Here is a 16,553-nt window from a genome sequence, read left to right on the forward strand (position 1 = left end):
ATTAATTAGGAGGAGGGCACATTAATTTGTCACTGGATAGGGCCTTTACAATGATTTATAGGTTAGCACTACTTGCGACTGTGAAGGGAAAGAGAAAAAGAGAGAGAACCATTAAGTTACCTTATCAAGTGGCCAGCTAAAGAGGGCAGAGGGTCAAAAAAGGGCCAAAATGGTCACTTAAGGGTGAAGTCCCAAACACCAAAGCAGTGCCAAGCCACATCGACCATCATTTGGTGACGAAGTTAAAAATATGCTAATTTATTGGTGGCAATTCTCCCTTTTTATGGTTTCAAGCAGTTAAGACAAGTGGCCTGCTTAAGAGCTTTTCATTTGAAAAGAGATTAAACAAAATGGTGTGTCAGAATTGCTTGGCTGTTTTATGTCTTTGTTAAAAAAAAAAAAATTACACAGACTCTACTGATAACTATCGCATCACCCAAGAGCCATATCTCCGAACATTTATTTTGTTAATAAATACATCAACTCTAATTGCTTAATAATGCTAGTTCATTTGCTCTTTAGTAAAATTAAATTGAAATAAATCTTCTGTACTATTGATAGTATTTTCTGTCATTACTGCTTGTACAAAAGTCACAAAAAAAGTTTAAGTTTTGTAGAGATCTTACTGAGTAGACACTGTTAAGTTTTTTCTATAGCACTAAAAAACACAAAGGTGATTCCACTTGTATAAAGAAAAATGCTGTCTGCAAATAGTTATGGATCCTCTTCTCTTAGTCATACATAGTAGTGGGTTGCATTCACATTCCACAGATAAATAAGCAGAGCTCATTAACATTTAATTAAACATGTTCTGAAAGTCATGGAACTGTACATGTCATACAAGTTTGGCATTTATTTCTAATGGTCGTTTTAGAAAAAAAACATTTTGATGATACTCTAATGAGATGCCATAAAGATGAAAGAAAAAAAAGTCTTAAAAAATTACTGTTACATCAAAAGAACTTAAAAATATTTACTTCTAACAATTTAAAATGTCCATTAACACACACCTCACCCAAATATAAGGAGATACTGTTTATTGCAAGAGTGTGAATTAAAATATAAAAATTCTCTCTTACCTCAATGGTGAATAGCTTCCTTTTTAATTTAAAAGCTAAGTCTTTGACATCTGATATATCACAAATCAAGTTATTAAGCCGAGGAATCTGCCGTATATGCATCAAACCTTGTGGAATGAAAATGAAAAGAAAAATTAAATGCTGTCATTGGATGCATAAATTAAGAGTCTTTTGCAGTAGATTCCTGTAAATTTACACACAAGCATCCTCCCCTTTTAAAAACTGGAGCTTACTACCAAGAGCAATGAAGCAAATGGTGTGATTATACTCAAGTAATCAAGCAGAATAAGATAAACAGAAATCCTTGCGAGGAAAACTAATTGCACTTTGGTACAGAAGTACAGATGTAAAGAGGGATCTTAATACTTGTCAAAACTACAGCCGTTTTGTGTGTGATTTTCTCTTGTATTTACAGTAAGCAAATATGGCTATCACCTTGCATGCTGCCCACGGCACCACTGAGTGATCTTTATTTTATTAACTGCACCAGTAAGCAGCCAGCAAAACAAGGCTTATGGGTTACTGATAACCAATGAAGCACTAATGAAAAGTATTTCATTTTGTGCCTTATTAATGACTTGAACAAAACACTGAAGAAAACTACATTTCAGAGCATACTCTAGGACCAAAACATTAGCCTCTGTTGTATCCCAAGGCATTCATTTTCATGGCATGTTAGACTTTTATGTAGCAGTTCTAAGCTTTGTAATAGTGATAGGTAAACTGAGCTTTGGCCTCTTGACAGCAACACTTGCTAATTTTTCTGACAAGGCTCTGGATGGCTTTTATATCACTTGATGCAGTTCCTGTCTCAACTCAGAGTCATTTGCCACAGATGAAGATATGAAATATTCTTCAGTGCATCTCTCTGACTGACTCAACCTATATTTAAGAACTGTCAGTTTGAAAACATTGATCCCCAAATGTGGGAGGAGGGAGAAAAATCCATATGTGAATTAATTAGTTAAATCTCATTTACAGATCTGCTTCACTAGTATAAAGTTATATGTCTAAGTATGTTTGCAGGCTTAGTGATGTATTTATTTTAGCTTAATCAGGTAATAACCTTCTAGGGCTGGGTGGTGGTGTACCAGGCTGAGTGAACATATTACACTGCACTAAGAAAAGGGTTCAAGCCGTTAGTCACCACCAGCAGAGGGCAGGCTGGAGGCAGGGGAAGCTTCACAAATGATAAAGCAGTGCTGCTGGTGTCTCCTCCTTTCTAACCCTCTTTAATTTCCTCTCTTCCCTCAATTTTTCTCTATACAAAATAAGTAAATAAAATATTGAAAGGATAATAAACTTCCAGACGTTTACTTTTATAAAAAGTTCCTCATAAAAAATATGACTGATTTTTTTAAACATAAAATATACAAAAGGTATAGTAAGACATATTATTAAGACAGCTTTTGGTTACAAATTAGTAAAGTACATTAGAAAACAGTATACTACACTTCCATTTGTACTATTTCTAATTTTAACTTTGCATATTCTTGTTTGGCTAACTATGAAGTAAGGAGTTGTTACAGAATAAATGATCAATCAGATTCTTTTGGGGGGGACTTCTAGTAGTGACTTTATTATTTTTCTAAATTTCTTTATTGGGGGGGTTAATGTTTTACAGTCGACAGTAAATACAATAGTTCGTACATGCATAACATTTCTCAGTTTTCCACACAATAATATAACCCCCACTAGGGCCTCAACCATTCTGTTCCAGGACCTGAACTCTCCCCTGCAACCCAGCCCAGAGTCTTTTATTTTGGTGCAATACACCACAATCAGATTCTTATTAACAGAAAATTTACTAGCCACTAGGACCACCCAATATAGAAATTTCAGCAAACAAAATAATCATAGTATTTATTATTTATTTATTTTTACCAAGCACTGATGAGCTCTGGTTTATGGTTATGTGGGTGATTGAACCTGAGACTTCAGAGCCTCAGGAATGAGAGTATGTTTGCATAAGCATTATGCTATCTCCTCCATCCAATAAACATAGCCTTTAAACCCTTGAAATGTTTTCACCAAAATAATTTTACCAAGTTTATAAACTAATAATATGTGGAAATGATACTCAGATATAATATATAAAGATAGTATTTAATTTGAGTTTTTAGTTCATTTTATTTTAGTTATTATTTTGATATGAGAGAGAGAAAAAACTAGAGCAATAATTTGGCACACAGAAATACACAGAGCCAGGAAATGAACACTAGGTCTCACTCATGTAAGTCCTGTCCTCTTCTACTGAACAACCTCTCCAGCTGCTAGATTGAAGTTTTTTTTTTTTTTTTAAGAAAATGGGATAATAATAATAATAATTTAAATAAATACCTTCTCCAGTTATAAGATATAGAAATCCTGAGGATAAAACATTCAACTTGGTGAATACTGCTGATAATATTTTATTGCATATTTAAAAATTGTTGATAGCAAATCTTAAAAGTTCTTATCAGGAAAAAAGTTTGTTAACTATGTGTGGTGATGGGTATAAAGTAAAATTACTACACTAACTACATATATATATATATGTGTGTGTGTATATATATGCAATAATTAAGCTGTATACCTATAATTAATACAATGTTATAAGTCAATTATAGCCAATTAAAAGAAAAATAGTCTAATTTTAATAGCTTTCTTGCCATCAAAGTGACAATATGGTTTATATACAGGTTTAATCTGAGTATATACCAAATGCACACTTGTTTAAGTACATGTTCATGAAACTAATTATCTTACTATAGTGTTTAAAATGGTTTATATTTTCCAGCATTTAAAAACTATCATACAGGGCCGGGTGGTAGAACACCTGTTACAATGTGCAAGGACCAGGATTCGACCTCCCAGCCCCCACCTGCAGGGGGAAAGTTTTGCGAGTGGTGAAGCAATGTTACAGGTGTCTCTCTGTATTTCTCCTTCTTTATCACCCTCTTACCTTTCAATTTCTGGCTGTCTCTATTCAATAAATGAAGATAATATCAATATTTTAAAAAACTATCATACAAATTCTGTACTTTTTGAAGGTTATATGCTCACTCAGAACTGGCACCCAGTGTATACAACAGCTCGTATTCCTTCATTCATTTATGAACTCTAGACATTGTCACAATTGTACAATCACTACCCAACACAATCTTGTAGCAGCCTTTACATGAACTGTCCTGTCTTTAGAGGTTTTATTGGATGTACAGTAATTCTATAGTAATAAAATAATTAGTATTTAGCCAGAGAAAGTAAATAGGTAAAAATATATTAATCACTACATGCTGTATTCAGCTTAAATTTAAGGTAATTTACAACTATTAAAACTTTCTTCTTCTGGGGGCTGGTGGTGGCGCACCTGGATGAGCATACATGTTACAGTGTTCAAGGACCCAGGTTCAAGTCTTCAGTCCCTCCCTGCAGGGTGTAAGCTTCACAAGTGGTGAAGCAGTGCTGCAGGTGTCTCTCTCTCTCTCCCTGTCTACCACTCCCTTCCCTCTCAATTTCTGGCTGTATCTATCCAATAAATAAATAAATATTAAAAAAAATAAAATAAAATAAACTTTCTTCTTCCAGTAATTCTACACAAGTACTTTAACAAATAAATCTTCTAACTAACCAAATGACTATAAATAATGTTGCTAAAAGCTTCAAAAATACATGAGTAAGTAAAATGAGGAAAATTCACATATTATCAAAGATACTTTCTGAAAGTATGACTCATTAGGAATTTAAAAATATATATTGTATGAATTTTATTTATCATACATCTAAGCTTTGTAAAGTACAAGCTGATTTTCCAAGCTATTATTAGAACTACTGTGACATCTATTTTGAACAAGGCTAATAATTATGATTGGCTGTATAGTTATTGGAACAAAATGCACATTTGACTGAGTCATACCACAGTACCTAGGTTTGACTCCTTCCAGCTACCATAACTGGTAGTCCTATTGTAGTGTAGCAGCAAACTGCCATGCAAAATGGATCAGGAATGAGAAATAATATACAGATAATATGACAGGACAAGATGCTTCCACATATGCTAGAAACAACCTTAACATGTTGTCCTCATTATAAAGGTGCTGCTTACCATGATAATCCTTATATAACGGGTTAGTTTCTCTTTCAGAGCCAATAAATGATTCCAGACCAACTACAACATCTGACAAGTTTGTCATACGAGCAACATTTGCTTTATTCTGTAAAACAAGAAAACAAACACATTATATTTTAGAACACAACTTTTAATACAATGCTACTGTATCATCTCAGTGACAATTTGCAGTCGAGACAGACTACCAATACAAAGAAATTAACTTAAAAGTTAAAGTTACCACAGGTTAAAAAGGGAATGGACATAGAAAATTTCAGCAGATACAATTATGAAGAGCTGAAGGTATGGGCCATATCTCAGTTTTGGTAGAAAACAAACTATATCCTCTTATCTTAAAAGGAAAGGCAACATTTGTTCTCATCCCTATAATTTAAAAAATTATTTTACCCACTGAAAAACTGATAGGCCTCAGGATTCAGAAGCAGTGGCAAGTAGGGTAAAAATGTATAAGGCAAGATCCCACTATCATCTGTCAACCGGGATCAGGTCCCAGACTTAGAACAGCTGAGGTCCTCTGGATTATATGTAAAACATGAGTGACTGCAGCAAAGAGGTTGCAGCATGGTTAGTTCTGGAGTCTTCTCCAGATGCTAATATTTGACTATGGGATAATAACAAAGACAAAGGAACACTGGTAGGTAGGCTAGAACTACTCTAGCCGCTTACAATTTCCTTCAACATAATTCACATGAAACAAAAATATTGCTAAGCAATACATGGTAAAATGTTGTGTTTTAAGTAGTAAAAATTCTACAGTATTAAGCATTTTTATGGTTACAGTATTAAACTCACTAAAAATAAAATGCTTTCCTTATAACCTGACTGTAAGTCAATATATCTATTAGTTCTGGCCTTGACAGGATGATTGGTCAGAAAATTATTTCATATGTGATAGTATCATGGAAAAATGTTTGCACTTTAAGATTCTATATATCAAAAAGTTGTTGTTTGTAAAATTTTGTAATAATGAAAAGACTTCTGTCTTAATATTTGTTAGAGAAAAATTTACATATAATCAAAGTTGTTCACTTTCTGAAACTGTGATTGACTACTGAGATTATGGGTAGTCCTTTTTTCTTAAATCCCTTTGTAAAGTCAAAGTAAGAATAAGAACTAAAAGAGGGATGGTTAGTTTTACCTGACTCCTATAAAATAAATAGTAGCGTCTAACATTAAACATTATGCTGGAATGACTAGTTAACTCACACCTAGTGGAGTATTTAAAAGTCCTCCAGAAGTAGATCTGAGTGTCATACAAATGTTTCAGCTATTTAATCAGTACTTTGAATGGAATTAGTTGAAATAATTATTATTTATTATCTTAATATCTAAAATCACATGAGTACCAAGTATACAAAAAAATAAACATAATTTGGAAATGTCCATTTTTCCCCAAGGCAATTTTTCATTCAATGGTGAGAAAATAATAGATTGATACCTTACTTTCAGTTCTATATCACAGAGGATGGTTCCTACTCCGGGAATAACAGGGACCTCAGAACCATGAACACGTTCCTCTCAATATTTCTTTAGCCAAAGACCATTATATCAAACTTATCCAGGTTGGGCTTCAGCCAGTTATTCTTCACCCAAACAAAAATGTCTGCCAGACATTCCAACAGCTGGGAGACAGTTCACAATGAGTCAACTTGAAAATGATTCATTGTGCTGAGTAGTGAACAATGTTAGGGTGGGGGTGGAGTATGGCTGAGTTGGTTATAGAGGGTGAGAACAAGTGGAATGAAGAATAACCATGTGGTTCTTCCAATAAGAAGAATCATAGATAACAACCACTAAGCTCTTATCACTTCATTCTTAGCATAAACTCAACTGGGAAGAAAACTCCTGTCATGGACGCTCAGAAGAACAAGCATTTATAAAGGCTACTGACAGTATTTCTTAATCAAAAAGGTCAGATTTCCTTTTATCTTTAAGTAGAAGACTGAATTTATTTATATAAATGAGTCTAAAATGATAAAAGTCAATTTTTGTTGAATCTCAATTGTTCAGAATTCCAGTGATATCAACTAAGACTTTCTCAATTATATGCTAGAAATTGTGAGGTTTAAAAATGGGATTAATATTTCACTCTAGTAGTATATAAGCAAGGATCTGTGTATTACAGTGGCCAACCTGATATTTATCTCAAAGAGAATTTCTATCCTTAATTTGACTTTAAAATATGCTAATACATCACTAAATACCCTGCACTGTTTGTCAATGTATAAGTCTTTTAAAGGTAGTTTCTGTGAAACTAACAAAGGAAAAACTAATGAACCCCAAACACAAAATATGTGTACAGTCTGGATTTCAAAATATATGAAAATCATTAATACAGTTCATGTATTATATTTATAAGTCAGTAAGCTTTTATCACAATAACTACAATCTTAAAATCTACTTTAAAAACTTTCACAAAGTGGTAGGCTCATGACAGTTTAACTCATACTACTACCAAAAATAAATTATACATAACAATGAATTACTGCTTTCTGTATAGTAATTTTGGAAACAAGTTTATTGAATGTAGCAAGCCAGATTAATTGTCAAAGCTTCATGGATACTTCAAAAACCATTCAGAGATTAAAAAGTAACATATATATTCATATGAATAATATCCAAATTTCTGAATAAGAGAACCTTTTTCTTAATTATAAATACATTCAACCTTTTAGGTTGCTTTTAGGATCATAAAAGCTTTCTGGGACAACTAAATGCACACATATGTAAAAATTACAAAATAGTATTGTATTTATATTATAATTATAATTAGATCCAGATTACTTGTGGATCTAAGATACATACAGAGTATGATAGATTGATGCGACCATATCCTAAAACTCCTGTCAAAAGATCTTTCAAATCATAATATTAATATTAGATGTTTTTTAAGAGAAAGGTAGATAAATTTACTTAAAAGGAGCTAAAAATAAGAGCATTAAAAATTCCTTAGAGGCATAATAATTCATTTTAGGAGAACTGTACTATGGAAATTATATTGCCATAACATAATACAAAATATACTCAGAAAGTTTTAACATAGTGATCTAAGAAGAGACTGAAATTTCCACATTTTCATCTTAACAGGTTCTAAGTATTTGTGTGAGGCAAACATGATAACCACTACACTATGGAAACTAGATAGATTCTAAGTGTTTGTATGCTACTAGCCAAGATGAAACCTCTTTGGTCTATAGTACATAGAGTTGTAAATGGAGAAATAAAGTTATTTGTATATCATTTGAATAATGTTGGAGTTGATTTTGAATGTTCACATTATAAACATTATAGTTTCTAGTAAAGAACATTTAAGTAGGGACATTCAGATTATACCAGTAGGAGTAAATATTAATGGCTATATTGTATGCATGGCATAATGATATAACTCAAGTATGTACAATGAAACTGCCACCCTCCTCTTTGCCCATCTGGATGTGAAAAATCTAGGATGGCTCAAAAATCCTTCTCACACTAGACAAATCTCCCTTCACTACTGGGTGAGAGTTGTCAGTTCTGGATAGTAGCCAAGACATGACTAGGAGGGAAGCCAGAAGAGAAGGGAGCCAGTGTCCAGAAGTTTTAAGAGTCTGTTGGCAGTCTCAAATAGCATTGTATTAAGTAACATAAAAGGCGCTTAGAACTTTGTGTTGCAGTGCAATTTCTTAATTAATATTTAAAATTAAATAATGTCAAATGTTGTTGTAAATAAAAAGACAAACCAGATTGTCTAGTTATCTGCATCTGTACTCTAATTTTAATTTCATAAAAACTTCAGTTTTTGTTTTGACTGTTCCTTCCTTGTTTGGTTTTATAGAAAGTTTCCTGTTCGCTTTTATAGAATGGTACCCTCTCTTTATTTGGATATACCAAATCTATTAAATAGACTTCAAATAAAGGAGGCTTAATTTAACATTCCCTTCCAATTCAAAGCTCATAAAGCCAAAACTACAGACTTTTAAAAGAGATAAATACTCAACAACTGTCATATAAAGCTCCTCTCATTATCTAGTAAAAAAGGGTTGAAATAACTATTTAGAGTAATCAAGTAACGATAAGGACACATAAAATCTTAATGTTTCCTTACTTCCATGGACCAAATAATGTGAGCCAAATAAAGGTATATATATATCCATGAAAAAATTTTAACAAGAAATTAACTATTCATTTAGTTATCAAGAAGCTTTAAAGACAAAGACCAACTGGCCTATAGTATTTATGCAATGCCTCTAATAAGAGTTAAGTTTTTGCTTACTCAATTTATACTAACACAGGAAACACAAACCATGAAGGAAGAATGAGCTTCCATTTAAATAAGGCACACAAATAGGATCTGTGAATGAATCTGGAACTACAATAACATGAAAGCTATCACAAAATTAATGTTGAAAAGTTAATGAAATATGTTACTTTCTGTTTGATCTGACTAGAAAACATGATATGTGTGAGTAGCAGAGGGGGGGAGCATCACAAGGAAAGTAAGTGTGGTACACTCAGTAGCTCATGTTGTTATAACATTTTCCAAAAAATGATATGCTTAGGCACTTAAGCACACTAAATTTTTTGACATTTGTCACTTAATCCAAAAATTAAACTTGAAATTAAATGAAAGGTTAAACCTGGGAATATGTAATAGAGTTTCTACTGCTACATGCTTAGTAAATTCTTCACTAAACTGGGGAGAAGACTGAAACAATAAAATTGTTCACATTAATTTTGCAATATTTTACAGAACTCCCCTCACCTTTCTCTCAGAATTATCACATACGTATATGCTTTAGATTTTCATTTTATCAAAAAATTAATATGTTCTTAATTATTCTGAAATCAAGAGACAATATAAATCTGTCAGATGAAGTATACTGATATTTGTAGTAAATGATGGTGTTAAATTAAATCTATTCAGATTATCATCGGCCTTTCGAATCATGCACAGTTAATTTTAAAACAGAAAAGAAGTTTTGTAAATATGAAAAATTCTAACTAATATTCCTTAGTATCATAAACTGATACTAATGTGGAAACATTAGTAAAAACACATTTGGTTCCTTTTTTAAATGCTTAATACATGCTCAGGAAGGTGTTAATAATGGTAAATATACTTACCCTCAAAGACAAAAGCAATTGCTAAGTTGCCATATTTTACTCATAACAAGTAATGGACCATTTTTATGGTTCCCATCTTATCGAACACTTGATGTTATAAATTTTGGTGTGAAAATATTGGCTCTGTGACACTGAAATATTTTTGTAGAATGTAGGACTTTATTCTTTTCATTTTACAAAGATTACATTTACACTGGGTTCAAATACTACACTTTGCAGAACATTTATTTATACCGCTTTAATTTCTTTTCCAGAAAAGTTACTCCATAAATATTAAAATGAATCTTACATATTCCTAACTTGCAAATTTGTTGCTTACTAGGTGATCCCCGACACCTTTAAAACACAATTCACAGTAGTCCCAAAGCTCACGCCCTGCCTAGAAAAATAATTGCTAATATCTAAATATCAGTGTCCAGTTGATGTCTGTTATGAAGTAGTAGGTTAAAGATACTAAAGTTTAAAATCAGCTTAGAATAATCCCATATTGAGGACAAAATTATAGCCTGTCATTAGGAACAGGCTGACAGAGCCAGGTCCAGATGGGAGACTGGCTGGGAAAAAAGCTGAGGCAGGTGGGAAAATGATGGGAACCTGACAGAAGACAGGACTACTCCCTCTGCTGGCAAGGTTCTCACCTGCTTGAATTTTTAACTAATGACTAGCTTTTCTTTAATTATTTAAGATATAGCCAATAAATTATGTAAGGTGTTCTTTTTTTAGTTGGCTCTTCTGTGTTTGCACATTTTCAAGTTCATCGTAACCTATTTTTCACCAGATTAATTTATCAGACATATAAGGATCCAACGTTTCACCAGGAGGCTTATTTACTTACCTTGTAATTTAATTACCGTAAGCATGAGTGTAGTATCGATTTTGTAGTATAAGGCTTTTAAATTTTAAGAATGGTTTTTATTTATGTTTTTCAATATATATTTACATTTTTAAAGAAAAAATTTCTTAGGTTATAGATTTCACAATTACTTTCAGGCTCTGCATAATGTCCCGTAATGAAATACTATAGAAATGAACCATATAAATCAACTATACAGGGAACAAGGAAACAGCATGTCACAGCAAAACAGCATAGATGTACAGCGCCAAACCTATCTGATAATCTAATGATCTGAGTTTACAGATATTATGTCGTAGTATGTAAGAAATTAAGAGCTAATGTTTACACAAACATTTGTTAAATTTTACAGAAAAATTATTCAACATTTGATTTTTTTTCAATGTTAAGTTAATAGCTGCAGCAAAAACATTTAGTAAAAATCTGTTCTAAGATTTTGGCCTATCACCAGAAGCTCCCAGAACAGGAGGGATCAGCTTTTTCACCCACTGTTCTCATCTGAATCCTGGCTTAAAAGCTATTCCAGCTCCCAGCTTTCCAGAAGGCTCCATCCCAGGAATCCCTGCCTGCCATTTGGTTTGCTGATTTTAATCTCTCAGGACTTTCTTACAGTGGCTCTACTATGCTGAACTGGCACTTGCTTCTAGAAGTGAGTTATTATTAAACCTGTAGGTCAATGGTGGCACTAACAACTCTTTGGAAGCTTTCAGCCACAGTGTACAATTTGCTAGTCTAATTAAATATTAATTCTAAGTGTTACATTTTGTGGCTAAGAGCTTTTATTTTCCATCATCAGCCTGGAAGAAAAAGAGGTTAGAAGGCTAATTTAATCTCTCTCCCTGTCCTCCCCAACATTAAAGATGAACTACATAGGGTGCGAAAACATTATTAAAAGAAGCAGGAACTCTTAATATATTAGTAATAATAATATAGTTAATAGCAAAGGGCTAAAACATAATGTTAGGATATAAACTATGACCTGGTACTTAATCATAATTAGTTACAAATATATTTTTGTTTTAGCATTCATAAATAAGTGCTTTTTTGAAGATAGTAATATTTCTTTCAGGGAAGTTATGCATTCATGTATGTAAACAAGAATATCTCAAAGCTTATATTTTCTAGGGTGTAATTATATACCTTGTGATAACAGAGACAAAAATTTTGGTGATTTTCTTTGTACAATAAACAGAAAATTCAAATAGCTGTACTTCTGTATATAAAACATGATGCTATAGAGAACAGTTTATAATAACATCAATGTCATTATAAAAATACTTTCCCCTTTTACCATCTACGGTCTTAAGTCAACTAAACACAGAGGTCCCGTCCTGCCTTTATTCCCCAAGTAGTTGTGTCCAGGCCTGGACATTGGGTATTATAAAGACTACACAGTCCAGAAGCCAAAGATTCCATATGCCCAAAAAGATGACTCAATCTCTATATCATGATGAGATATTTCACTATTTCTATCACTGATAGAGTTGAAATTTTTGACTCTAAATAGTAATTTAACCACCACCACGAGTGTGTATGAATCACAGTATGAACAATAATACTCTAAAGTTACTTAGGAGAAAGTAGTAAAAGCATTTAACACTAAAATAATAATTTATTTTACTATAGAAAAGTAGTTTAGTAAACATGCTTTGGTTAAGAATAATAAAAGGATTGTGGTGGTTTGTTTTTTTTTTCTTTTAAAGGTACACATGAACCTTATTGAAGGTTTATAATTTTCTGTTCTTATGGGGGAGTCTGGTGGTAGCACAGTGAGTTAAAAGCAGGTGGTGTGAAGCACAAGGACCGGCGTAAGGATCCCGGTTCAAGCCCCTGGCTCCCTACCTGCAGGGGAGTCACTTCACAGGCGGTGAAGCAGGTCTGCAGGTGTCTATCTTTCTCTCCTCCTCTCTGTCTTCCCCATCTATTTCCATTTCTCTCTGTCCTAATCAACAACAAGGACATCAATAACAACAACAATAACTACAACAATAAAACAAGGGCAACAAAAAGGAATAAATAAATATACTAAAAAATCATTACTTTTTTTCAGTTCTTATTTAATATACATATTTAAATAAAGAAATATACAGACTCATGTTCTAACTAGATAGTAACTAATAATTTGGAGCTCATTTGTGTAAAAAAGTTTTAATCATCCAAAGGCAAGAAAGAAAATTAAATATACAGGCAACAAACTTGATTTTAAAAATTAATCAGATGCCAGCGTGTACAGTCTAAAACAGAAGAAAGATCTTGGAATGTCTGAATCCCAAGCATAAAGCAGCAGTATTAAAAACACAGTTCTGTTACTTGTTATTATTCAGAAAAGCAGATTCTATTACACCTGAACAGAATATGAAATTTTCCAAGACACTGACTAGTAAGGTAAAAAATTAAGATGGGTCTAATATGATTTAGGTCACTGAAACGACTGCTTCTTAGACTTTTAAACAAGTTTTTATAATATTTAAGCAGTTAAGAAGTTCTAGAAGAATTAGATTCCCATTTGAGAATACCTCGATCATGGAATTCATAGATATTAAACCCAGACTACCTGACTTTATCCTTTGTAACTGATAATATGATAGAAATTAAAGATGTAAATTTTCATTTTCCTTTTTTTAATTTTGAAGATTTATTTATTTATTTTCTCGTGAAGTGGGGAGAGGGAGGGCAAGGTGAAGAGAACAAGGCTCATCTCTAACATCTGGTGGTGTAGACATTGAACCTGGATCTCCAGTGCTTCAGGCATCAAAGTCCTGCTGTACTATCTGTCTTCCCAGCTTTGTAATGATATTTGGACATTTTATTTAATAAACTGCATATGAAAAGTCATTGGAATTCATATTCTCCTTAATAAAGTACATTTTAAAAACAGTTATTTAAAATAGACTAAGTTATATGATTAAAGGTAGTATATTCCTCTATGAAGATGCTCATATCAACAATTACAATACATTTTTTTCTTATAGTTGTAAATTCACAAAAGTTGGTTGTTCCTTCATTATGTGTATTTCAGTATTTTAAAAACAAGAGTTCATACTGTGAAAAATTCACAAGGACACTAAAGCACAAGTTTCCACAATCTCACAATAGTGGTTAGTTCTAAAGCTGTCTGTTGCTTTAGAAGCTTAAATACACAGCTCAAATACACAGCAAGTACGCAAAGTTTACAGATATGAAAATATTTGTATTGTTCAATAAAACATACTATCTCATTCATATCAACAGTTGAAAGATTTATTTAATATATTAATATTGGAGAAGATTAATTGGAATACACATAAATTAACATTCAAAATAATGACAAGTGACATAACAAAATCATTTCTTCCTGCTTTTTGTTCAAAGGTGAATTTCACACACAGCAACTTGCTTATGATAGTTATCTTTAATGAGTTAACGGGGGGAGAATTTTACTGATGAAATTATTAGGGGAAAAAGTGGTAAAAAACAAATAAGACTACTAAGTGACCATGTGCCAGTGAGGACTAACAAAACATCAAACCAATTTCAAATTAGATCCAAATGAAAGAAAGTTAATTCCTTTGCCAACTAATCTTCTATAAATAAGTACATTAAATACTAGTGATATTCAGAGTTATTTAGAATGAGAAAAATGCTGCTTCATATTTTGTTGCTAGTGAAGTTTCATTCTTATAAGTAAAGAGAAATTTACATGATTGTTTATATTTAAACTTTTCTTATAAGTATAGATTATACAAGCTGAATAGATTAGCAATAGTACAAAGCAGATTTTCTATTTGAAAAGAAAGCTATAAGCAAGGTACAGAAATATAATATTCTATTTTAATTATAATTCTGTCTTTCAATATTTTCTGACAGGTTCAGGTTAAAGAGTTTTTAATCAATAAAATAAATGAAAAAACCTGACACAGATTGTGTAGGTAAAATGCATAAACTAGGGGAAATGTATTTTCCTTCACTTTGCCAATGTAATTACAATAAGGCATGAAACTAAGTTTTTATTTCCAAAAAATATAAATGTTATTATCTTTCCTGGTTATTTCTCAAACACACAACTGTCACTGGAAATTGAAAGTAAAATTAATTGAAAAAGCACATACTGTTTGCATAATTGAGGGGTATATGACAAACTTCACTAACAGTAAACCAGCTCCCATTTATGATACCAAAATTTTTAGTTTTCTAGATATTGTTAGATATGGAAATCAAACAGCATCCTATTTCAACTGATTAAAAGCTATCATTTTTTTGCAATAAAAATATCATTAAAAAGTTTTGAAGGATTCAAAAATACTTCTGTTTGTAGTAAGAAATGGTAAAAAAGCAGCAGAATCTAATGTAGTTGAAAAATAATCTTTAATATAGACACGTATACTTAAGTTTTAAAAAAGCTGAAATAATATACGTAAGATAATAGGTAGGAAGACATTGAAGGTAGTGTTTCAGCTGTTTTTCTTAGATGTAACCTTTCCTCTTTCTTTTTTCCCCTTCACAAAAATCTTCACAACAGAGTTTTGAACAGTTGAGTTGTGAGAATGTGAGCAGCTGCTGTTATTATAACTAAAGGTCTGTCTACTGCTTGATTCTGAGAGACCACATGTTCGGCTGTCCTCTCATCTTGCCATCCTCACCAATTAACTATTAACATGGAGGGCTGTACACATGCTCTTGGGGGCACTTTAACAGGCTTCTTGGCGAGTGAAACAACTACACAGCAGGGATCTGGGAACTGAGTAATGCTGGAATATAGGGGAGCCGTCCATAGTTCTGCTACTTCTAATGACACTTTAATCCATAGTTCAGTATGTAACAAAGTCTGTATTTAACTTGGTCATTTTCACTTATATATTTAATATGTCTGGACAGATCCTCTATTACGAGTTAATATGAGTAATGCTACTGATTCAAAGAAAAATTGTTTAGAACTTGATATATCTATATATGTGTGTATGTGTGTGTGTGTGTGTGTGTGTACACATACTTTAAGACATACAATTGATACACAAATTTAGTGTTTTCTTAACACATCTTTAGAATTTATCTTTATACATTTGTTTTAAAGTGTGCTTTTAATTTTTTTTCCTGTATTGGCATGGAAATAACCCTTAACACAAAAGAGATAAAACAATTTAAGCGAAAAGTTATAAAACTGAACACAAAATATTTCAAATACAAACAAACATAATTTCTCTTCACTTGAAATGTTTTATTATAAAAATAAGTTAGAATCAGTTTTGAATCTATGTCATTATTTTCCCTATTCTAACTCCCCCCCCCTTTGCAATTTCCTTAACTATGTGTTCCCTCTCTACAATGAAATTAAACATGGGACGCATGCCAAAAGTACAATAAAGAGTAACTAATCATTACTGTACAAGTCTGACAGAATGCTAATAACTAAAGTAAGAACACCGATGAGTTG

General features: G+C 32.2%; 1 protein-coding gene across 1 annotated transcript in view; it reads right to left on the reverse strand.

The window, feature by feature from the left end:
• ELP4 (elongator acetyltransferase complex subunit 4) overlaps nt 1-16,553 on the reverse strand; it is a 253,659-nt gene that overhangs the window by 136,007 nt on the left and 101,099 nt on the right. Inside the window, exons 8-9 of the mRNA XM_060176641.1 lie at nt 5,164-5,272; nt 1,080-1,186 (exon numbers count right to left, since the gene is read on the reverse strand). Coding sequence (XP_060032624.1) covers nt 1,080-1,186; nt 5,164-5,272 — 216 coding nt within the window. The remainder of the gene's footprint in view (nt 1-1,079; nt 1,187-5,163; nt 5,273-16,553) is intronic.

Source organism: Erinaceus europaeus, chromosome 17 (genome assembly GCF_950295315.1).
Source record: "Erinaceus europaeus chromosome 17, mEriEur2.1, whole genome shotgun sequence".
Lineage (NCBI taxonomy): Eukaryota > Metazoa > Chordata > Mammalia > Eulipotyphla > Erinaceidae > Erinaceus > Erinaceus europaeus.